This window comes from Diadema setosum, chromosome 14 (genome assembly GCF_964275005.1).
Source record: "Diadema setosum chromosome 14, eeDiaSeto1, whole genome shotgun sequence".
In the NCBI taxonomy this organism is placed as follows: Eukaryota; Metazoa; Echinodermata; class Echinoidea; order Diadematoida; family Diadematidae; genus Diadema; species Diadema setosum.
Window position 1 is genome coordinate 30922116 of NC_092698.1, and position 25848 is coordinate 30947963.

Consider the following 25848-nt stretch of genomic DNA (forward strand, 5'->3'; position numbering starts at 1 on the left):
AGTTAGGGATAGAAACAACCACTGTAAAATTTTGAATCCATTTAATCAATGGTAAGTGTTGTTAAATACACAAAATGTGAACAATAGTTATAATAAAAATGTTTCCAGACCAAACCGTCTACAGTTACGGTTTATTGAGAAAAACACTGATATCTCCTTATATTTTAGGCTTTATTGTGAACATTTTGTATCGTAGGATGTTTTGTGATACAATAGACCTACATATATGCATCAAATGTGATATCTTGAACATTTTTGAAATCACTGCTCCCAAAGGTAAACTGCACTTTAAGTAAGCAAAGATTTGACCCGCATAGTTTAATACACAAAGAAAGAAATCAAAACTAAACCCCACTTGTCTCCATGAATCATTGCATGCCCAGGTCTTTTGTGTCACCTCTAATGACTTGGTATGGATGGCGACTAATGGTGTGAGTGTGTTCACATCATTTTGCACAGCAGATCACACAACAATGTTGCAACCACACTCAATTTCTCTTGACAATGGGGCAATATCCCCTCCAAAATCAGCTTCATAGGGAGAATACAAACATACATAATTTTTGTTGCTAATTGTTGTCGCACTACACAAGTTTCATAATGTATTCCAGTGCATGCACATTTCATCCTGACCTTAGTCAAAATCTATTTTCTAACCATTACATGCAATTGAGGTTCTCTACAGGTAGTCTTCATTATTGGAATCTCTCTCTTGCTATGTTGGGCAAGCCTCCAGCTGGATTTTGGGTTGTCACCTATGACCTTTCTTGCAGAAATATGCATGAAATTTGAATGCATTTTGAAAATGACCAACTGGATACATGGTTAAACTAGTATTGATTACATGTTTTTCATTACAACATGCAATTTTACTTGAATCAATTTACTCCTCTTTGAGACATTACAGAAACCTCTCGTCAGACTATGCTTACACAGCTCTCATTTTTACTAGGGGTCAGAAGGAAGCACAATAGGCCAGTTCGTAATTTCACTTTGCGCATGAGCAGAAAAAAGGTAATTTGTACCAACAGACGTTCTGGTTTATTAATTCACTGAGATAAGCATCTGTGATGTGATGATTATTCATGAGATCCTTATCTAAATAGTGCTTGCCAGCACATCCACCTGACAGCAAACCTAGTATTTGGCAACATCAAAAGAAAAAGGTTGCTATTGCATTCAATACGAAACAATGAATTAGATGCCTGCTAAAGTGTCAACTGACGGACTATTCTGGTCACGTGGTCTAAACTCAAGTTCATAATTTGTTTGAACACAAATTCCCATAAATTGTTATGTCGGGTAAGCTTATGCATTATACCGCTTTGAAAACGAGTGAAGTGCCTAACCAACTGAGAAAAAAGAAAGGTCATCTGTACCAAGGTGTACATGAGCTAATTACGAACTGGCTTATTCCACATCAAGCTCACACTGGCTTAAAAAGATGTGGAGTACTGAAAATTAGATACACAAAATGGTAGAGGTCTCACCATTACTGGACTTAAAATAAGGCAATTGTGGAATTTTTAGACTTTTGCATGTTTTCAAAAAAACAGTGATATAAGCCACGACAACAATGCAAACTAGAGGTTGTCATGATGCCATCACATCACAAGACTTCTACTCACCTGTATGCAAATCTTCACCAAAGTTTCTTCCTCAACAAGAAATCAATGAGAATAAGTTATATTTTTTGTATCAAATTAGTGAAGTCTCGTAATGAATTTCTTGTCATGACTTGTTTCAGGGAATAGGGTTTGGTTGATCATTTCATGACCTAAAAGAAAGGGGAAAAGAAAACATTTTCCCCCTGAAATTTTACTTTTGCATTCAACAAGTGGGAGTGTTGTAAGGTGATGACTGATATTGTGTCAGCTACGTAGCGTATGAGGTTGTGACTATATTTAACAGTGTCCTATGAAAACATGTGAAACTCTAAAATTCCACAACATTTTTCATATTACAGTTGTAGGTCAGGTTTTGATGAAATCTGTGGCATTTTTTCCAACTTTACTTTACACTCAATTCATTTATTACAGTTAAGTTGAACACAATGCAGATCCAACTGCACTGCAATTCTTACAACACCACTACTCTTAGAATACTATCAAGTATCCTATAGACCCATCATGGCTATTATTAGTAGCGACAGGGTAAAGCACTCATCTCATAAACCGCAGACAGCAAGAGCAATTCCAATCCTATTCAATGATATCAGAACATTTCACCAAGACTGACTGTAGGAAATCTATGAGCCAAAATTACAGTACACAGCCACTCTCTCATCTCATGGCTGTGTAAACACTATGGCCCGAATTCACAAAGGTGGTACAAATGAAACCATGGTTTAAACCATGGAGCGCCAAGTGTCGCACGGAATATTTTGTTACGAAATTGGTCATTTCGTCGACAAAATGACCGTTTTGTTAACGAGATTATCATTTTGTGGACGAAATCTTCATTTAGTTACAAAATGTTGTCGTTTTGTTACAAAATAATCATTTCATCGACAAAATGACTAAATTTGTAACGAAATATTCCATGCGACACTTGGCGCTCCATGGTTTTTGTCCATGGTTTAAACCATGGTTTCATTTGTACCACATTCGTATATTCGGGTCTTAATGTACGAGACACGAGAAATCCCACAACATACATGAAAGGTCACGCCTTATGATAACGCATCAAACACTTTCTGAGGAGTATTTTTGTATCATAATCTATATGTGTATCTATCTACATATTAACAAATGCATACACTTATTTATCTACATATTTACTTATGCATATACACTTATTTACCTACATATTAATATTCACCTATACATACACTTATTCATCACTATATGTTTCTTCATTTTCAATCTTCTATCAATCTGTTGGTTTGGTTACCCTGCTAGCTTTTGTGGCTTTTGCAGTAAATTGTATGGAATCAAAGATGTCACCCCCCATTGAGAAAGTACGAAGTAGAAGTCAAAGAGAGCCCTTGACCCCTGCAAAGACCGCATAAATGCCAGTAAAGGCTTATTGATTCTATACAGCCTTGGGGAGGAGGGAGACTTCCATTCAAAATGCACTTTTGGTTTCCATTTGAAAAAAAATAAAAAACAGAGAGAAAATTTTAAAAGGACCTTGAGCAACCACCGCAGGAGTCAAAAGATTCTGACAATTACAATCTGAATGCCGCTTGATATTTAGACGCACAAACTCTAAGAAAATTCGTCTGAGATATCTTGGATTCTTGCATCGCGGAGCAAACCTGGAGTGAACACAGCTCTGTACTCACAACAATGTCACAGTGATAGTGATAAGCAACATGTCTGCTGGTTCAGCGATATTTGTAACTGCAGCTATATGCAAGCACCAACACTTCATTACACAAAAAGCTTCAGACTTGACCTAAACTCCCTTGAAAAACAGTTCTGACATTAGGAGTTACTATTATCTTACTGTGGTCTTATGCAAGAGGAAAATGGGTAGTGGAATTTCTCCCACTTTGCAAAATGTTCATGATATTCAATCAACTCTCATGGAAATAAATTTAACCAACTAGCGGATGACATTTTCTCTGGTTGACCATTGGCACACACACACACAACCTCACACATACACACCCACACTAAGGGGCATCTTCCTTTAAAATCTGTCCGTGACACAAGATGCAGCGATCGGTCACATGTAGGAGGACTTTCAGCAACAAAGAGGCAAGCAAGCTGTAGCTATCTTCCACTGTACAAGGATACACATGCATGTGCTATATGGTCATGCCTGCAACAAGGGGGTGGGGGGGGGGGGGGAAGAGGTACAGTTTACATGGAAACTAATGGAATAGGTTGTACCATAGCACATTTCAATCCATGTGATTTCAATCCACAGTGCACGACTTCTGTCCTGTTATCTGGTGAGGTACAGATCGAGTGCCCCCGCCTGGCCCGACCCCCGGCCCCCGGCCCCAACTTCGGTCCTCAGGACTTCTCCACAGACTTGGTCTTCGTGGACTTCTTGAGGTGGTGGTAGTTGGGCAGAATCTTGGTGAGAAAATCCAGCTGCAGAGTCTGCGCCTTGACCAAACAAAAAGTACAGCAACGAAAAATAAACAAAAATACAAAGATAAGGAAGAGAAAAAAACAAACAGGAAAGAACTTTAATAAGCTAGTGGTGAAGGCAAATTACATCGTCCAGTTACAAGTAGCTCTCACATAAATTTGCTTCTTATAAACAGAACAAAACAATTGGACTTGGTTGGCCATATTTGGAGAGTCTCAGAGATGACACAGCTTATGGTCCCATCTTGTGGTATGTGTTTGTGTGGGTGCAGGTGTGGTGTTGTTGGCTACCAAAGGACATGAAACAATGTTAGGGTGCACAGATTGTTTTAAAATGCACATATATGCAGATGCACAGTAATACACAACAGCAATCCTCTTAATCGTACGAAGTATTTTCACTTCTTCAAGAAAACTTCAAGTAGATACATCACGTACCCTCTGGAACTTGGTAGCATGAACATCAACAGTTATTAACTAAGATACAGTTTGGGTGTTTTGTTTTGTTTTTTTTGTGTGTGTGCATGTTTGTGTTTGTTAATGTCGCGAGCATGCATGTCATGTACAGATGATATATAGAGTGATATTAAATGTACTCCGCTTCACAACATGTTGAATGTGGTGATATTCCTCTGTTTAATTTCCCTTCAATTCTATCATACACTAGAAGCACTAAGGAGATTACAAAAATCTGCTGAGACCACGGGGCCACTATAACATCATTGAACAGTGCCCACTTCCCTAAAAAAAAATAATAATAGAAAATAAATTTTAAAAAATCCAGGATCTGGCTCATGAGCCATATCAGCTCCAAGACTAATCACCTGTTTTCTTTTAAGACCACAGTGGATGTACATGTATGCTTAAAATTTCATCAAAGTTTGTTACTACCTTTTTGAGAAATAATGCTCTCAGACCAACAAACAAGCAAACAATCAAACCGAGCAAAGCATAATCTCCTTGGCAGAAGTAATTACACATGCAATGTACTACTTATCCCCCCCCCCCCCCCCACTCTCAAGAGATGCTTTTAAGAAGGTTGATTGTGTGTTTCTGGGTTGGTAAATGAGTGTTTTCATCCATGATGGTAATCTGCAGTTCAAACTCCAGCAAAACATTTTCTCTGACCAAGGAGTCAAAAGGATCTACTGTAAAAGTCTGTTATTTTTGCATACAGATATTTTAGGGAATGAGGTCACAGACATTTTTGCAAATTGTTGTTTTTGCGATTTGACACCAAGGCCATCGAAAGTGCATGACACTGTACCGTACATGGCAATATTTTTGCATGTTCTTTAATTCATTGTCCCATAGTGATTTGTGAAATATGTGAAAATTAAAACCTCACAAAAAGAACAGCTTCTACAGTATCTAAGATTATGCTTCTTTGTTTTACACAAACGTGACGCATCATTGCTTCAGTCAGCATTGTCGTACATAGAAATATGGGTAAAAAGCATTCCCTACACTTAATTATGCAGCCTAGATCGCACAATGTTCACAAGGTGTCGGCTCCCTCAAAAATATTGATATGCCGACGGAAGCAAATACCCTTAAATGCCACTACATCGCATTGCAACTGTGGGATGCAGTATCATGGAGGACAAACCACACACACACAATACACTCTATAGCACAAAATACATGTGTCTCCTGCCACCCATTAAAGCTCATTCCCTGATCTGCAAATTGATGTGCCAAGTTGCCGCTCACACAAACACAATGACCATTTCCTCCTCCTAACGTTCATTCCACCATCACAATGAAATGCACAAGGAATCAACCAGAATTAAGACGAGTACACTAAGGCACGAGCAGAAGAAAAAAAGACAAAAAAGGTACATGCCATAGACAAGAAACAAACAACCAAAAAATAATTGAAGAAACAAGAAAACAAAGAACCACAGCAAAGCGCCATTAGAGCAGTTAGGACAATAATTGCCCTGTGTGGTGAAATTATCATTATCATCTATTTTTTTTTTTCTTATAATGCCACAATTTTATGCAGAGGCTCTACAAGAGACAAGAGCAAAACAAAAACAAGGTGGAGATTGAAACCTTTCACTTGGCAGGAGCGTTCCGCTGATGGCTATCTCCTGTTTGCCCTCCATCCCAACTTATGTAACGACGGACACAAACACTCCAACATGGACAGCACGAAGGAAGGAAGGAAGCAAGGACGATGCTCATTACAGAGCCGAAGGAATGGCATGGCTTCTTACCGGGCATCGCCCACCTAACGATGTAAACTCTCCCCCTTTTTGTTTTTTTCTTCAAAAATAAGGCAGACTGGTATGGCTTCTATCCATCCTCTCTATCAATACACACAACCAACTCACCAAGAAAGAGGACAACACAAAGCAAGAAAACAAGTTTTATGCAACTCATCCCCCCCCCCCCCCCCCCCCGCATTGGGCTGTGATTTAAAACTTTAAGTTATTACGACAAAAATATGAAAAAAATATAGTGTATATATTTTAAGAACGTCAGCCTGAGGTCTTTTACATCACAGAGCAGCTACCGACGTATTCATTCATGAGCATGGAATTTCTCCAGACTTGGACAGTGGTGATGTTTGTTAATGAATGGGAATGTTTGTTTTATTTATCATTTTTTACTTCTTTTTTTTTTTGGGGGGGGGGGAGGTAGCGTATCATCACTCAGCTGGCACCACTGCATTGATGGGGTCTAAATGATGGCCATCTCATGTTTAATTTGTCTCATTTGGTATCTGGAGATCTGAGCAGTATCACTCTTGCAAAACACAGATAATCCACACCACTTTTTTTTAACCTGTTGAGGATGAGTCCTGAGTATACTCAGGCAACTGTCCTTGGGAAATGTGTGTTGTAGCAAAATCAGCCTGTCCTCAACACGTTAAGTTTATGTTTACCAAGAATAGATAATAGATATGCATAGAAGTGTGTGTGGGGGGGGGGGGGAGAAAGGTATAGCATATTGTTCAGTTAGTTACTAGAGGGAAAAAATAGTGGGGTCTGGTGTCAAGATGAATTTCATAATTGATGAAATGATGCACAAAGGTAAATGATGCAGTAAAGATGAACATGTAGGCAGTAGGGGCATGAAAAACATTTATGGAGATAGGATGTCAGAGTTGAAAGGAAAATTGTGTCAAAGGGGAAATTTAATCAAAATATAAGTTAGTCTGATAAAAAAGAGTAAAATCTTACGAATTCAATGGTCAAAATTTGACTGAAATCGGATGAAAAATACGGAAGTTATGACATTTTGAAGTCTGCTAATTTCTGCAAAATAGTTCTTGTACAGTGGATATGAATATGCAAATGAGTGAGCTAACATGTCATAACCTCACAATTTTCCATTGATCGTGTACAAAAAAAAAATGACGAAAATTCAATGTTTCTGTCATTGAAGTCTAAAACAAGGTGTTATTCCGGGTTGAATAACTTCAGAATATTGATCATTCAGATATAGGACGATTTGAGCCTTGGGCATAATTGCATTTCAATGAAAAACTTGAAATTTCAAAATTCTATGGACAAACTATATGGCAAGTTGTGAGGGGATGAAGAGCTCACTTTGCCATTTGCATATTCATATTGACTGTTCAAGAACTGTTTCCCGAAAAAATAGGCAAACTTCAAAATGTCATAACTTCCTTTATTTCTTCATCCAATTTCGATCAAAATTAAACCCCTGAACTCGTAATATTTTACTCTTTCTTATCAAACTAACTTATATTTGGACTGGATTTCCCCTTTAATGTTAGGAGACATATCATATGTAAAAAGCAGAGACGCTTAACTGAAAAGACAGGAAAGTGTGCACTAATCCTGTACAAAACAAGTGGACAGTGCGCGGTCCTCAAGCGTATTATGCACATCACCCGAGACCACTCAAAGACACTTGATAAACAACAACATCAACTTCAAAGACAGCGCGTCTCAGGTGATGTGCGTCTTTGTCTGAGACGCGCTGTCTTTAAAGTTGTTGTTTATCAAGCATCTTTGATTGTTTTTAGATCATGTTGTTGCAAATTTTTACCTCCACGAAATAATCCTTATTACTTTAAAATCTCGCTCTTCAAAATAATCCCCTTAATCGAAAAAAAGCTACGACTATAATTTTTAAATCTGTTTAAGATAATAAAAATATCACTACCTTCGGGAATGAATGATGTTTCTAGGTGTACTGAGTTTGCACTTAGCTCTCTTTTGTATCGTCATGTAGGGTAGCCATTTTGTTTCCATTATCATCACGCGCCTTCCTATCTTGTACTTTACTATCTTTGGTAAAAAGGTTCCAAGTTTAAAAGAATGAATATCAGAATTAAAATGTCAAATGTGAGGAGAGACAGTAACGACTCTCTTTTCACCGATCTGTAACCTATTACTTTATCGTGGCTGCCATTTTTACCTCTGACACAAGTACCTTCTGACATTTTCAACTCAGTCAATATAAAACTGCTATCTGCTATTCACAGCTAACAATTTTACATCGACATAACAAGTCCATCTCTATGGTAATTGCCCCACTCCGCTCTCTTAAACACAACCTGAGCTAAGAGGCCCCTGAGTAAACGCTTCTCAGGCTGACAAGCAGGGCAAATGTAAGACTGAACAGCAAACGACTTGCTGTCCTGAATTTTGAGGCCAATATATACCTGCTTTTTTGGAATATGACATGTTTCGACTTGTTTCAGCCCCACAGTAAAAAACACTTCATTATATGCACACTTTCTCCAGTACCTGTGAACTGTGGTATACTTCATATTGCTCTCCAGTTTCAGATCAACATATATATGCAAATTGGTGTTACATTCCTCAAATTGCCTTTCACTTCCATTGAAAATTAGAGACACTTTTCTATCAGAAGCAAGAGCAGAGTTTTTCCTTGTTACTGGTGAATGTCGCAGTCATCAATATTCAATCTTACATGTACTGCTGTATAATGATTGTGTACTAAATTGCATCATGTTACAATCTTGGGTAATCAAATATTCAGTCATTATCATTATCATTGCTGTTGTTATCAATTACTCCACATATCATGCCATAAATACTACTGTCATTACAGCAATACTGTAACAATTAAAAGGGGGGTGGATGCCAGGGGGCTCGGGCCCCTTCCCCCACATAGATCACTTTGGCCCCCCCACTTTTCCCCCGGAAGTGGCACTAGAAAAAATAGAATAAAATAGAATGAAACCTTTGAGTGCCGTAAGGCCTTTGATGTTGGGCTGAAGACCTTTTTTTTTTTTTTTGCTTGTCAGCTGAAGAAACCCGGAAGTGGAATAAGAAGACGCACTGAAGACCTTTTTCCCCCCCTGAAACCCGAAAGTGCCCCCCCCCCCCTTTTGAAAACGTGGTGCCGGCCTAGCTGATTTGATGCACAGGAAATACATGTAGTATGTAGTTTTACGGACCTGTCTATCTTACACACAGGTTGTGATTTGTTGTATTGAAACAAATAAGAGTACAATCAGGTTCTAAGGAGTAATGGTAAATATTTCATCTCAGTATCTACTCAGGACACAATAAATGTGACCCTGCATCACAAAACCAACAAAAAGTCGCCAGACATGGATTTTTAGTTGAGAGCAGATTCTGGAAGAGCAGACTCTAAGCTTTAAAATGATGTATGACTCAATTCAAATGGACTCTCCTAACCTATCTAAATATTGGAAAGAAAGGACACACTCTGGAAAGTGTGAACTGAGAAAACAGACTTTGAAGTACAGGGTCTATTCAAGCAATTAATCTTTACCAAGCTATGCTAGCTGTGTGATGAATGGAACAAAAAGCAGGATGTTGACCACTGGAGCAACAACAATGAAAGACAATGAAAGAATGATCAGATTTAGCTGAAATTGAGCATGCTTCATTAACACATTCTGTACATTATTAATGCCAACTTTCAATGCAGCAGCATCATTCTTTCCAAAGTTACTGGAGTTGAAAGTGAAGAGTATCGACAGGGTTTTTAAGAAATGAAGAGAGGGCTCTATGAGAAACACCTGATCACACAATTCCGCCAAAAAAGCGTTCAAGAGAAACTGCTGAAAACACAAGTTCCTGTTTGTTTTATGATCCCAAACTTTCACATACTGTAGAAGAAGACTTGCTCTTTCAGAAATCATGTAAAACTCACGATTGGTTAGGTTGACCTATTTCACCTATTTTCAGTCCTCACACAAAATCAATGCGTTCGACTTTTTGTTCATTTTGTGATGCACAGTCACAAATACACTTCCCTGATTAGCCTGGGGGATGGGGGAGGGGGTGAACAAATACCACAAGATGAGAAATCTCAATATTGATGACAGGGAAGCAATTATATAAGAATGATCATGTGGTACACTTTTTTTGCAGAGGTTTTGATTAGGTAAATGATAAATTGCATATCAATCAAATGATTGATTATCACACCAAAGGAGTGACAATGATGAGGTTAAAAATGTAGGATGCATAGAAACTATAGGTGCAGAGGTATAACACAGGTGAGTTGGAGGAGCATATGGCAGTGACATTGATGAGCCTTGCAGAAGCATCAAAGAAAAAAATAAAGTTAAATTTCTCTTTTCCCTCATTTATTTATTTATTTTTTTAAACGGGGGGGGGGGGGGGGGTGGTACTTTGTCTGGTTTTTACAGACGTGAATTTAGTCACCTACTTTGACCAGATAGGCATGTGGAAGAGGTGATACTTCTAATATGTGGCAACCCCTTTAATGTATGATTTATCTGTCTCTGAGCTTCATGAGACACTCTGTAGAGCTTGCACAATCAACGACAGTTGATAAGTGGTATCATGTCCCTCTTTATGGATACTTTTCTCTGTGACAGAAAGTGAAACAAATTATGGTGGTGAGACAACTTTCACGCACCCCAACCATGCTTGCTTCTTTGACAAAGACATATATAGAAGCCTCTATACATTACAAACATTGACTATTGCAGCTATATAGGTTACTTCATTTCACTTAGATAAAATGGAACCCTACAAACTTTTTTTCCCACTGTGCAGATGCATATATATATATTATTTTTTTCCTGAGGAAAAAAATACATATCATACACTTGTGTTTCTCGACACACTGTCATTATGTCATAATTCTTTCACTATTTGGCAGTGTCCATAGGAATTGCTGTCCTGAGGCTGGATACCTTTCCTCACTTCTGCTATAAGGTTTTATCATGTGTTCAAAAATTTATGTTGGGCTAAAACTTTTTTTTTTTTTTTAAATTTCCAATACAGTCAAATTATTATGGATGAGGAACATTTAACCTCTCTCTGTGGCTTACTTTCAAGGGATGGCGTGTTGCAAACTGCTTATTTGAAGCAAATTCTAACTAAATGTTTAGGTTTGTTAATAACGCTGAGAGAATGTACAAGACATTAGCCTGCTCCTATAGATACTGTACATTGTAGCTACACTGCATTTGACACTGACCAATGTTTAAAATATCATATGGTTAAACTTCCTATTCATAAATCATGTGTACACACATGTGGGAAGAGTTGGATGGATGACACACAGCCAAGAACACTGTGAGAAACTGAGTGCCTGGCCTGGAATCACACACATGCACCAAGATTAATCAGATCACACAGAAAAAGCCCCTACATTATTGAAGGTATGTGTACTTCATTGACGAGCTTTGTCAATTAGCTGACTGGTCAATGTCATTCCCACATAATCATCCTACATTTGTGCTCCAATGCGAAAACACACTTGCGCTGTGACTTCCATCTTATGAGATCATAATTATGGGCTGAGGCAGCTGAATTCTTTTATTCTTCCCTGTCTCCTAGAACAATTTCGTTTATTTCTTCTGGAGATTCTCTCGTGGCTTGGGATTCTGAAGGTCAAGTGCTTGGCCGTTTCTACAAGCAGGCATGAACAGGCATGTTGTAATGTGCAAGCAAGCCAAGTTCCTGAATAGCATCTGCTTGCATCGGTGATAGGCTTGACATTTTGTTTGTGCCTCTCCTGCCAAGATGGGTGATTCACTGCTTACTGTTCTTCAAGTCTGTCTCCATCACTACTTCACACCAAATTGTGGTTTAGTGGTTAAGACCACTCCCTCTACATCAGGAGATTCCTGGTTCCAGTCTGCTGGCAGTACTAGCAAGTTGTGCCCCTAGGAGAGGCACTCTATCCTCATTACCTAATCCCTCATCCGTAGACTTGAAGATGTTGGTCCAATGGTAGGTTGCTCACAAGCATGTCAGTGCTTCTACAGCCATAGTAACCACTTTGAATAAATCCATACACACTTTCCATTGTCGTTACTAATACTATAATACCACCAATAGCATGAACAAGGGGGGGGGGGACATATTCATTTGCGGATGTTGATAGGAAGATCTTGTACAATTTACTCACTTTTGGGCCTTAGAGGCCTTGCTTCTGAGCCCTATGTTGGCCACATGAACTATATGGACAATATTGTACCCCCTCCCCCCCCCCCCCTTATCCCTGCATGATTCCTGCTAAGTTTGGCAAACAAATAAATTCTATCCCTTGGACCATGCCTCAACCTGTTTAATATCCTCCCCAGGTACCCAAGTGGACCAGCCCTGTAGCTGCAAAAACAACTCATGGGTATGCTCCATCTCAAAGTATAAAAAGCAACATGATGTGGTTACATCCACCAAGAAACTCCATGCAACGGAGTTAAGAAGATTATTGAAATTTATTCATAATTGGTGTTTGGGAGTCCACAGAGGGCCCAACAGGAACACCAAAACCATTTAACAACCTTGAATCCCATACCCTTACTAATGATGCCTACATTGGTTGGTTAAAATCAGATCATGACATGTGAAGAAAAAGACAAAAATGCTCAAACTTTACTGACATCACACAACAGACAACGCATGACAGACAAAAAGCAAACGCATGAGCTCACTTGAGCCCTTGGCTCAGGCAAGATAAAATTCTGTCGCTTTTGAATGTCACTTCCATATAAACAGTTTCTGAAGAAAACAATTGTATGACACCTTAGTCCAAAATCCTGGTGGCATGCATGCATAATTCCTTGACAAATACAGGAATCAAAAAGATCTACAGACCATGAAGCATACAGACACTACATTCATACTAGTTACATTCAGACAGACAGTGATCCTTAACCTTGAGGATAGCTATCTTTGAGGATAAGCTTGTAGTTAAAGCACCATGTAGACCCACTTGTTGATAGATAACTTAAAGTTAACTCGAAGATAGCTATCCACAAGACATCTCAGGGTTGGCGCTCTATCAACAAGCTGCAGGGAGTCCCCACTCGTAATTAAGCATCGTGTGGACAGAACTTGTTGATAGGAACTTGTAGATAAGTATAGTTACGGGGGGCAGTGAGCCCATTATTAAGGATAGATAGCTACACGTACCTTTGAGGGTAAGCTTTGTTGTGTGAACCGTAGTTTCGGCCAGAGCTTATCCTCAAAGATAGCTATCCTCAAGGTTAAGGATCACCGTCTGAACGTAACTGTGTGACCTAGTCGAGATGGGTGAACGAACTCAGGTGTAAAAACACCTGTTAAACCATGGTGGTAACCTCTCCATTAATACACTGGTGCTGGACACAGAAACAAGCAACAAAGGAACCATGGCTCACATCAGCGACAAGAGAAAAGGTGGGGCAACAAATAAGAGAGCAACATGGGGGCAACTTCAGTGACGCTGTAGGGGTGCAGTGGCAGCATTACCAAACGATTCTTGCTCACATTGCCATTGTGCAGGTACAAATTGCAGCTAAGCCCATGATTGTGCAGACATACAGTAAGTCTAGCTGTGCAGTAATTATTGCACATAAAATTTCTGCTGCAGATGAGACTCTTATCGTCAGTTACACAAACATTGCTGTATGTAAAACTGTTGGCATGGTGACATGTGGTATTGCTATGGACAAGGGCTTTTCAATTTGCATGTTCTCACAGCGGACTGCTTTGGGATCGCAAGGATTATAAACTCCTTCAGTCTCATCTGCCCAGTGTTTAGACATAAAGGTCAATACGATTGTACACTGGTGGACCTGGGAGGGCAAACCGAACTGCACATGCTCCCTTTAGCATGTCCAGTATGACGATGTAGAACGTGTCTAAGGACTCTATGTTCACCTAAACAAACAAACAAACAAACAAACAGACAAACCAAAAAACTCTGGTCTTGAGGTGGCGTCATGATGTCACGGTGTTCATGTCGTGAAGCAAAGATCTAAACAAGTTCAGGCAGACAAGATGAGCAGATAATAACCATTTAGCACAATGAGATAACTTCAACAGCATCAACGTGCACACAACAGAAAAGCCCTTCATGTTGCACATTCAGAAAATAAGCAGCAAGAGAAATAGAGCATGGGTGAATCCTTACTCCCTGAGGATTGAGCCAAAAACAAAGTAAAAGAAAGCAATGACACAAATATTAACTGCAAATACCTTATCCAACGACACACATCTAGCATGGCAAAGCAAGATGTCATATAGAGAGAAAATTGAAAAAAAAGAAAGATTGATATCAAGCCAGAAGAAAGGAAAAAATAATGATGGCACAATTTTTCTCATGAATAAATCAGATTAGTTTCAGGAGAAGTTGCAGGATGAAGAGATGAGATTTTTCCATCCAAAAGCTCTAGTGAGGATTAGAATCGGAGATGACTTGCCTTTAGACCCTGCTGTATCGAAGGTTTGGGTTTTTTCCCCCACGTAGGAAGGTGCGTGCATGAATTTATAGAGTTTTATTTTGACAAGCAAGTGGAGAGAGAGAACGAGAGAGAGAGAGAGAGGGGGTGGGAAGAGAACAAGATGTTGTTTAGAGTATGTGTGGAAACTGACGATATCACTGGATCAAATGCAAAATATCCTGCAAATACCAAAAGTAGCATCTTCGCAACAACTATCTTGTCATACATGATTCTGTGTAAAATGAGTAAAAAATATACACATACTGTTTCATGGTCTCTAGCAAAGCACTCTGAAAGCTGTTGTATGTTGATTTGTTACAAGAATATATTGGCAAGCACACTTTTGTGTGTTGGCAATTGCATGTTCCCATTGCTAGAAATAGAAATGCTTTCCATGATGGCATTTTTATCTAAGCTGATAAATTTGGAAGTTTTAAAATGATATTGATTTGAACACTTTATAATATATCTTTAAGCAATGATACAAACCTAACACATTAGATTTTGCTTCAGAAAATCTAAAATGAAAAAAAAAGTAATAATAATAAAAATAATGATAATTATAATAATAATAATAATTATAACACCAATAATAATAATAATACCCCCAGTATAAACTGGTGACTTAAATATTGCTAATGGTATTAGATTCAAGCAGTTCCATAGAGGAGCAATCTCACTTAGTTTAAAGGGATGGTATAGTATTGGTGGAGATGAGGGATTGGGCTTAAAACTTTTTGCGAGATACCGAGAAACCACTTATGATAAAATACAGAGCATACCATTCTATGAATTCAAAGTCTGTGATGAAAATCGGTTTTGGAATGGCTGAGACGCCCAAAAACAAACTAAAAAAAAAAAAAAATGATTCTAATAAAAAGTGGGTCCTACCTTTTATCAGGATAGCTCTGTTTTAGATGTCTCAGCCATTTCAAAACCAATTTTCATCATATAAACATTGAATCCCTCTTGGAATTACATTCTCTTTCATATTTCAAAGAGGTTTCTCATTATCTCACCAAAAATGTTAGAAACTTGAAGTTAGGTCTCACCCACAACTATACGATCTCTTTAAGGAAAAGATATCAATCCTTTTGTATAAACTACACACTTACTGTATACGCCAGATATTTCATGAGGTTTTTGTTTTTGCAAATTTTGTCAGGTGCTATTCACGAAATTAAAGACAGTCACGCGAAAATTTTGACTCTGATCCCGATGTGAATGTGATGTACGTGTGTACACTTCTCCGTTCAGTACAGGACTCCATGATCGCAAATTTAACCACTTGTGAAATCATTGGGAATTGCCAATTCACAAAAATTTAGACTCGCAAAATATATGGCGTATACAGTATACATATCTTATTCACTATCAGAAACACAAACCCAAATAGCCTATTAAACTCCCAGTACACAAATCTACAATGATTGTGTAATATATTGTTAAGCAAGTAATGCAGTGAAAGTACATGTACACTAAAAATCCAAGAACTGATCTTTTAATCGTTAACATTTTCAGCTTGAAAACTCCCTGGGTAATCACTCTGTAGGAGAACTGTGGCAATCTGAACACTAAATCTGCAGTCAGTGGGTGAGTTAAGACTGTCAGGAAACCCACATAATAATGCACCTAAATAAATGGACATCCTGAACTGAATTTATAAATTATCACTGGTGTGAAATTGTGAGTGGTGCACTTTGCCATAAAGAATAGATTTCAGTTCCTTCGACTGGTCAATTCACAAAGTACATGCACTCTCTGTAGCCACCAGCAGGGTTATAGTACCTAGTTTCTTTTCTCTTATACCAACTTCTGCATATTTCATCATCAAATCCCCCTTAATGCTTCCACATTGCAAACTAACTGAAAAGTGGGAGGATTTGATTGTGACAAACATAACTCTGTCAAAGTTACAAACTCAATACAGCCATACCCTGGGGGATAAATATATCACAAGAAAAAAAGAAAGAAAAATAATATACTTCATTGTATTCATAGGTTTAATTGTATTTGTATTTCATCTGCAAGATATTCATATTGCTGGATAATGTCAATGACAGATTCCAGATTTGCATTTCAGCGAGGGGGCCTTCAATGCAGTTTTGAGAAGCAAGGAAAGAGAATGCTAATTTTTGAAGAAAATGATAATTACCAAATCTTCATGTAACTTAAAACTTAATCCATGCTTTGATAATGTAATGAATGTATGTGAGGGCTTTCCCCTGTATATCAACTGCGATTGTAATCAAAAGAAATGCTCTTTTTGAATATTCACATTTTCATTTATACAGAACTGCAATTGTATCATGATTAAATTCACAACATCTCCTGACAATGTTGTCAGTGGTTAACACAACATACAAAAGACACACACATACACACACACAAACATTGTACCAACTGTATGCATACACAAACTTAGGTTACTATAGACAGTGAAATCAGGTTCCGTTCTCCTTTTCCTTAGTGTATTCAGGACTGCCTGATAAAGAAATAAAATGACTGGATTAATAGGCAAAACAAAGCTCTCAGAAGGGCTCAAATTCATCTTCCACCATTTGGAATTTGCTTGCAATACATCAAAACGGTCTACCAAGGAACTTGTCCAGCAGAAGAGATTTGCCAGGAGAATGAGTTGTTCCAGAGTATTTTCAGAACAGAAACTTGTAAACTAGTTTTGATCGTATGCTTTACTAATACAACTATTATTCCTAAATTCTCTCCTCAATCTGTAGTGGGTAGGTAGAATGCTACGTGATGATCCATCGAGCCCTATCAATGATATTTCCCAACAAGCTGCATGCAATTTACTCTCACATGGAAGATCGATGGATACTGCTATGGCCAGATTTGTCCATTATTGCCTATTGCTTATCAAAAAATTACATAGCAACCTCAATGTTCTCAGATTGCTATACTGTTAGCCTACCCATTTGGCTAATATTTCGCATTTCCATCATTACCCACATGAAATTGTGTTACCAAAGCATTAGTTCACGAATTTCTCATGCATATGTGCACATGTTTGAGCAAAGATCAACAGTTTCTGTAAAATGGACAAACTGTACACAATGTAAGGAATGCTTTTGCTTTACGGTAATCTGTTACGTTGCAATAATGCAGTGAGTAAACTACTTGTAGTAATATGCTTTAAATTTCATCATGCACAACATGATAATTTTGTAAAAAAAAAAAAAATCTTTGAAGATTTCTTAATCACATGTTTCATAAAAGAATGCTTGCCATACAGCAATAGACAAGAGCTAAAATTTACATATAAAATAAAGATATCAGGCCAATGATGTGGAAAATGAAATAATCTTTTTCCCCCTGCACATCTTTTCCTAGAATTCTTGTACATGGAAAAGACAATGGCAACACCTTGCCTGGACACATGTACCAGCCTCAGTGAGAAATGTAGAGGTACTACACGAGAAAAGAAACCACTAGATAATGCTTGCAGAGAGTCAAACAAATAATGATTAAATGAATGAATGAATAAATATATGAATGAATGAATGAATGAATCAATCAATCAATCAATCAATCAATCAATTAATCAATTAATAGATAAATATACAAATGAAAAAATGAATGAATAAATAAATGAATAAATAAATGAATAAATAAATGAATAAATAAATAAATAAATGAATAAATACCTACATACATACATGAACAAATATCTAACTATTTAACTAACTGAGTAAATAAATAAATTTGCAATTTAATCTTTCTCAACAAATATTCTGGCATATACATTACCCTGAGACAAGTATTAGGAGAAAATTTGAATAAGACTGAAGAAACATGGAACAAAGTGATATCCCTATTATTTGTCCCCTCCCTACCTCCTTAAAAAAAAAAGAAAATAAATAAAAATCTTGTATTTCAGCCATGTCAGTCCTCCTAGGTTGACAAATTTTAATTTCAATAACTCCTGTGCTCCCCTCGCTGTAGCACTGAGCTATGAGATGCAATGTCTGTACTTTTCCATGAAATAATTGATGTTCTTTTTCATCATGGTGTCTACATGTTAATCGTTCTGTCATATGGTTCAATTGTCCTGTCAAGCCAAGTGACTACTTCTTCAAGAGCACAGCTTTGTGGAAAAATCTGTATTTTTGAGGGTGGGGAGTCCTCCGAGATGATGTGGTATATGCATGACGTCCCCTTCAAAATGCCTCTTTAGTGGGTTCACATTTAAATTTAAACATTCATATTCCCCACAGCAATAGTCACAATCTGCTACATTGTATGAGTTTCTCATAGTACTTCTGAAAATACACAGCTTCAACTTGAAAATTTCCATTGCAGTCAATATTACAGCATCACCACTATAAAGGCGTTTGGCTGAAAACCCTGGATACACTCGGAGAGATTCTAATGAACATTGTCAGACATTTTATAAGCAGAAAGCATACTCTGTGGAGGCTTACAAATATTCAAAGTAAAGAATAAAAAATGAATGTAAGAAATAGATTTTAGAAATCATGTATTCTTATCTCCAACTTAACTCATCTAAAGCTTTATTTCCTTATCTTCTTTCCTTCCCCTTTTAACACTAATTCTTCCTGGATATGTGTGTGCTTTGCTTGCATGTCTGTATGATTTCTTTATTTAGTTTTAGCTTTAGCTTTAGATTTAGCTTTATTCTAAGTTTACTCATGATTTATTAGATTGTACATAATTTGTTTAATTGTAACAAGGGTCCTTGTTATAATCAGATTTTAATTTTTTTATTCATTTATTTATTTTTTTGTTATGGGGTCCTGCTCACATAGCATTTGTCATGATTATGTATTCTGTTGTTCCGTTTGTCTGTTTAAGTGGTTTTTTTTTTCTCTCTCTCTTATGGTCAAATAAACATTACTCAACTCAACCAATAACTTTATCCGGCTTTGTAAGGATGACAGGTCCATGTAAAACATTGAAGTAAGCATCAGTGTCAACAAGCAATAATGATTTCTATAATTCAGCCTAAAACTAGTCCTTCAGCTTTGCTGGGTTTTTGGGAAAGTCAAGTTTTATCAGGTTTGTTAAAAAAAAAACATGCAAGATCTGTCTAATGAATCTCACTGCCTTCCCACTGCAGTATGCTTTGATGATAACACTGCAAAAAGCTTGCCTTGTCTCTACAGTACACTGGGCTCACATTCAGCTGGGCACGCATGTCTACAGACACTCACAGTATTTGCAAGCATGGGAGACTTCAGCCGCATGCAGGTTTTGCAGCATGGCACGGCATTTTGGCTGACTTGGGCTGTGAATGACCTCAACTCCCTGCACCATAAGAAGTTAAAATGTTGTTTCCTCCTAGTCTTCCCACATATAATGGCCAATGACATTGGCCCCCTATTCCAATGTCAGTTAAAAAGAACCTCCCTTTTGATATCCGTTTCTCCATCTCTCTTCTTTCGTTCTTTCTTTCCATTCTCTCTTTCTTTTCTCTTTTCTTTCTTCCTTCCAACTTCTCCCTCCACCAAAATCCACTTATGGATTATGCACGCTGACTGAGCGCCTGATACTCTCAAGCCTGACTGGGCGTAAATGACACGCAGGAATCTAATGAAAGACTCGTCACTTTCTGAGATGTTGTTGAATTTCTCCCTTTGTCAGGAAATATATCAAGAGAAATAATTTGGACCCAAAATGACATCTTTGGCGAATAAACAAAGCCGGCAGCATCAATTTGGTTGCGTTAGACATTCACAAACGATGGAATTTTACTTCCGTGGCAGTACTACGACTAGCAGTAAATGCTTTGTAGACAGCACTTTGGGATATTAATCTTTCGGGGGGGGGGGGGATGGGGTGGGAGGAGTTTGGCTTTTCATTCTTAGGCATATACTCATGGAAAGTACACATGACACTACTATAAAAAAAAATAATAATAATCAGTGAATTTCTTTACAAGGCACCCAAAAGACAAACAATAAGAAATCAAAAATTTGATTGTATATTTATTATCTATGCTGACACTATCTATGGCAGAATGATTTAACAGACCACTTTCACTATCGGGTGTCATAATTAACTATGTCCTCGTTGCTATCACAGAACCACTAGAAAGAAACGAACAAGATCATAACTATGTTCTTGCCGTATTAGGGAAGACAGTGATGTAAGCATTTCAGTATCATAATGCATTATACATCTCAACAGTGTAATTTGTTTGTGTGACTGCTGCATTTACAAGCTGTGATATATCTAGTGCAAATGAGAGTGGCAAGCGAAGGTCATACACAACATTATGTATTTGACTGCAAATTTTTCATACACGTAAGAGGTTTATTAATATATTATTAGAATGTACTATATATCTATTGGCATTGTGTCAACACCTATTATTTCTGGTAGCCCTTTGAGGAAAACAAACAAACAAACAAACAAAAAGATATCAAAAATGATTGCACGGATGCAAACTGATCACTATGAATGATTGTGCCTCATTTCTCTCTAAAATTATTCAATCTCTGTTATTTTTATTCAATCTCTATTTTCTTGTTTTAACTGCATTTTGCACCCACACCTGCAACTGTACTGGCTGACTGCACCCACCTGATCACATAATTCCTTCCAAGGGAGTTGTGTTGCCGGATAGTCTTTTTATGAGGCCCCATCCATTTCAAGCTTAATCGCTCATGATGGCAGTCTCCTGCATTCAATTACTTCTGTTATTTACTGAAAAATACTGTATATTTTATTTTGTGTTTCTGTGTATGTATACTGCTCAATGCAATCACTTATGTGTATCTATTTGTGTACTGTTATTTTATTTGACTGCACTTGTTATTCTTTGTCTTTGTGCTTTTGAAATTTGTATTCAATTTGTATATGATTGAATGCAGAAATAAATCAAATCAAATCAAATCAAATCAAATCAAATCAAATCAAATCAAATCAAGACCAGCATCTCAACATGACACTGATTTTGAATGCATCATGCTTGCTGAAGGCGAGGATAGAGTTATTTGCCTACCTATGACTGACAGCAATGTATAGTGTACGAGAAAACTGAAAAAAAAAAAGAAATCAACAACATGCTCAATGTCACTTCAATTCCCCAAAATGAAATTACAACTCTACTGTAAAAAACAAAAATGAAAACAAAAGAAAACAAAACAAAACAAAACAAATAAACCTGTTCCATTCAACCACTGTAAGTTTTATCTCAAATTCTAGTCTGCACATATTTTCATTTCTAGCTTCATTGCCATTTTGATAGATCTCAAGATATCAAATCACTGTAAGGAATCGTATGAGAGCTACCCTAGCACCGAGAAAGATGCATAATTTGTTAATGTGCATACTGCATGTAAACTGGACATTACATTTAGATTGCAATGTGCACAGAGCATGGTACCGATCATTTCTACATGAGTGGCAAAATCGTTGGTACTTTTTGCATTTTTTCTGGAATATGTATTCAATACATTTGTGCGGACTACCTCAAAGTATTGTATACGCCGAATATTTCGCGAGGTTTTTATTTTCGCGAATTTCGCGAGTCAGATGCTATTTGCGAAATTAAAGACACGTGAAAATATTGACTCTGATCTTGAAGTGAATATGACGTACGCCTGTACACTTCTCCGTTCAGTACAGGCCTCCACAACTGCGAATTTAACCACTCGTGACATCGTCGGGAATTCCCGATTCGCGAAAATTTAGACTCGCGAAATATATGGCGTATACAGTATATGTTTGAACAGTCTTTAAATAATTCTTGTTTTAATTTGCAGCATGTTGCCTTCTTGCTGCATGTACTTGTAAGCACCCAGATAAATGGGAAAAACAGTGTAATGTTCTGTCACAAAGGTTTACCTGTCCACCTTATGGTACATCTGAATCCTGATTAACGGTTTCAAAAAATGGCAAAAAACTGAGGCTGAGACACTTTTTACAATGCTTGTACATCTTTTCATGTAAAAATAGGCAAGAACTTTTGAAATAATTGTTGCATCTCTGGTCCCAGACATCTCTCCCTCCTTACTTCCCCCTCCCCCACTCCCCCAACCCCACCTCAACCCTAACTTTCAGAGGATATATCAGTCTACAACAATGGCAAGCCAAATCGCAAATGACAAAAACAATGTTGCGTGCGAGTGTCAGGGCTGTTGGATCATCTCTCAGTGGCTCGCCCTGCCAGAAAGACAAAAAACCAAACACAACTAACCCCAAAATGAATAAATCTTCACTAGTGTTTTGAAGACGAAAAGAGGGAGAACATTCACAGCATTAAACTTGATACATGGGCACTTGTTAAATTATTTTCTTCACAGAAACTGAAAGACAGGGCTTCTTTCCAAGAGTTACTAATGGCATTGAATTATTATCTGTATCACTTGAAGGTGACACTTCAGCTATGTTTAATGTTTTTGTTTTTCTCTTCATTATATTCTATTCAAGATGCATCCATGGTTCTGTAAAAAGTGAAAGCATTGTCACTGTATGATAACCACTCAAGTGGGTGAATTCAAAACCCAGCACCATGCCAACTTTGTGCTTCAATAGACTGTACATCATTGTGGCAATATGTTTACCACACAAACCAAGTTATACAATGATCACAACACTGGTCGACTACGTGTGACCGGTCATACAGTACTATATCTATACACCACTGAAAACTTGATAAAATTTGCTTAAACATTTGATTTATGAAATCTCAGGATCTCTAATCAAGATCTTCAAACATGAAACACCACACCATGCAATAGAATGTTGTATGGTGGCACTATCGACAATGTACTTTATACATGTAGTATTAAAACATGTGTACTTGCATACTGCTCTATCGCAGAATGAACTGTGGTGTCCAGCTCTTATTGCATGTGTGTGACAACTGCCATTCAGTAATCAAAATGCCAGCAAGTGACTTTGTTGGCCAGTTGAAGTGTTCATGGGCAAGAACACTTTTCCAAGAAGAAACACAGTTCATAGTTCATCGTTGAACATATGAAAGACAGAAAATACAAACTACAGCAATACCTAAATGCAGAGCTTTAGTAATTAATTACACATATGCCTTCTTTCTTTTCTTTTCTTTTCTTTTTAAGAGAGAAAGAGAGCAAAACTAATGTGGCTTGGATCTCAGATGGTATACATGGTCTCAGTATCAGAACTACCCGTGATGGGTGCATAAATTAGATTTTTATTTCAGGGGAATTTATGATCCAGTTTATCATCATTCAGAGTTACTGCGCACTGGCATTAATAGTACACTGTTGTGTTACATCTGATCACAAATCATTTCATTTCATGTCGTGCACTGTTTCTGTGTGATACTATTAGTTACCCCCTGCTTGTTCACGAAATACGGGCAAATATCTACGGTCTGGTGCCATATTCCATGAGGCCGGAGGCCGAATGGAATATGGCACCAGACCGTAGATATTTCCCATATTTTGTAAGAACAAGCAGGGGGTAATGATTTTATCTTTTAGTGTAAGTGCTAACCTTCTTCTCGCTGATTTCCTCTCGTGAATGATGTTGAAATCGCCGGCTGTCAGCCATGACCATGTTGACTTAGGCCTACGTCTCGCGAGCTGATTACTGTATGCGCGCATACAAATACGTACACGCCATAAGATACTGCAGTAGCCAGATATACGTAAGTTGCCATTGTCCTTTATCAAGCGTCTAGTGGTCTCAGGTTATGTGCGTAATACGCTTGAGGACCGCGCGCTGTCCATTTGTTTTGTACAGGATTAGCGCGCACTTTCCTATAAGCGTCTTTGGTACACGCGCAGCTAGCTGTGTAATATCATGACGTCATATCACGGAATACGGAATATATTCAGTGGTGGATTTAGCACATGCACACAATATGACCTTATCACGGAATACGGGGTATATTCAGTGGTTGATTGACCAATGAGATTACAGAATTCATCATCACTAAAAGATAAACATCAATATCAATCACCACGTCTCCTTGTAGTTAATCTTTAGAACACTAAAAAGAATGAAAGAAAAACTTTACGTGCTATTCTAACATCGTATCAACTTATGAAACTTCAAATTATGTGAGCTGAAAGTGAAAACCAGAGATGTAGTCATATGATGACCGTGTCTTCGATATATCTTCTCTGCTTGTCTTCTGATTAAATTCAACTGAGCAGTCAAACTAGGAAGAAACAGTCTGTAAATAGCGACAGTTATCTTCTGACTTTCCATTGGAGAATACGGGAACAACTCAAAACAAAACCTCTCTATAAAGGGTGTTTAATAAAACGGATGTGAGATGGACAGACCACCTTTATATCATCTGAGTATGGAATAAATCATACATATGTAGCAACCTTAAAAAGGCATATCATTATCTTAAATTCTGCAAGGTAAAGCAGTCTTAAAGGGATATGATTCTTCTTTGAATTGATAGAAGTGCAATTGTCCTCTGGTCACAGACACTGACAGTACTGCTGGCAGAGCAGTGGACTAGAATGATACACGATACCACAGGTCCCTGGATGACACAAACTAGCTGGGAGCAGATGAAGCAAAAGCAATACTTAAGCATGGCCGCCACTTTTTTTCTTTCTTTCTCCTTGTGGCAGTCGGTGATCAATGTCAGCAATAAAACTTATTTGCAAACCTGGAGTCTGCACAAAACAAAACTGAATTCTCAAGGGGGAAGCCATGTGACCAAAAAAAAAAAAAAAAAAAGAGAGAGAAAAAAAGCTTGATAACGAATGCACACTACTCTAGCAGCCTCTGGTGAACAAGGAAAAAGAGTTGGGGCTTTAGGAGGAGGCCAGTATTGTAGCAGTTAGGGAGCACAAATTCCTCTGAAGGATTAGGAACTGCGCATCTCTCCGGCAAAGGAGAACAGACCGAATACTATTCATCACCGCCTTGCATAATTACCCAGCTCTCTGCCTCTCGCAGAGCGCCACGTCAAAGAGATTTCCTCCCCTGCCCCATCCCTGGCTGATCATTATAGTAGCCATAGAATCCTTCTTAAGGTCTTCCCACAGAGGATCTCGTAGATCTCACTAATGATGGGGAGACTTTTCCGAAGCGATGCATTTATTCCAGCCATGATATTATACACACATATGGGGCACAAAGACGTCCCTGTCTGCATTTTAAGTCTGTTTCCCATGTCTACCAATACCATGCTAA

General features: G+C 37.9%; 1 protein-coding gene across 2 annotated transcripts in view; it reads right to left on the reverse strand.

Moving 5' to 3' along the window:
- Positions 1-2650: 2650 nt before the first annotated feature.
- The window catches only part of LOC140237565 (dynactin subunit 6-like), a 38680-nt gene continuing 15482 nt past the window's right edge, over positions 2651-25848 (reverse strand). The window contains exon 7 of one of the 2 annotated variants that reach the window (XM_072317500.1): positions 2651-4055. In XM_072317500.1, the coding sequence (XP_072173601.1) occupies positions 3966-4055 (90 nt within the window). In that variant the 3' untranslated portion in view covers positions 2651-3965. Of the gene's footprint in view, positions 4062-25848 lie in introns of both variants that reach the window. The other variant, XM_072317499.1, reaches the window with a different exon arrangement.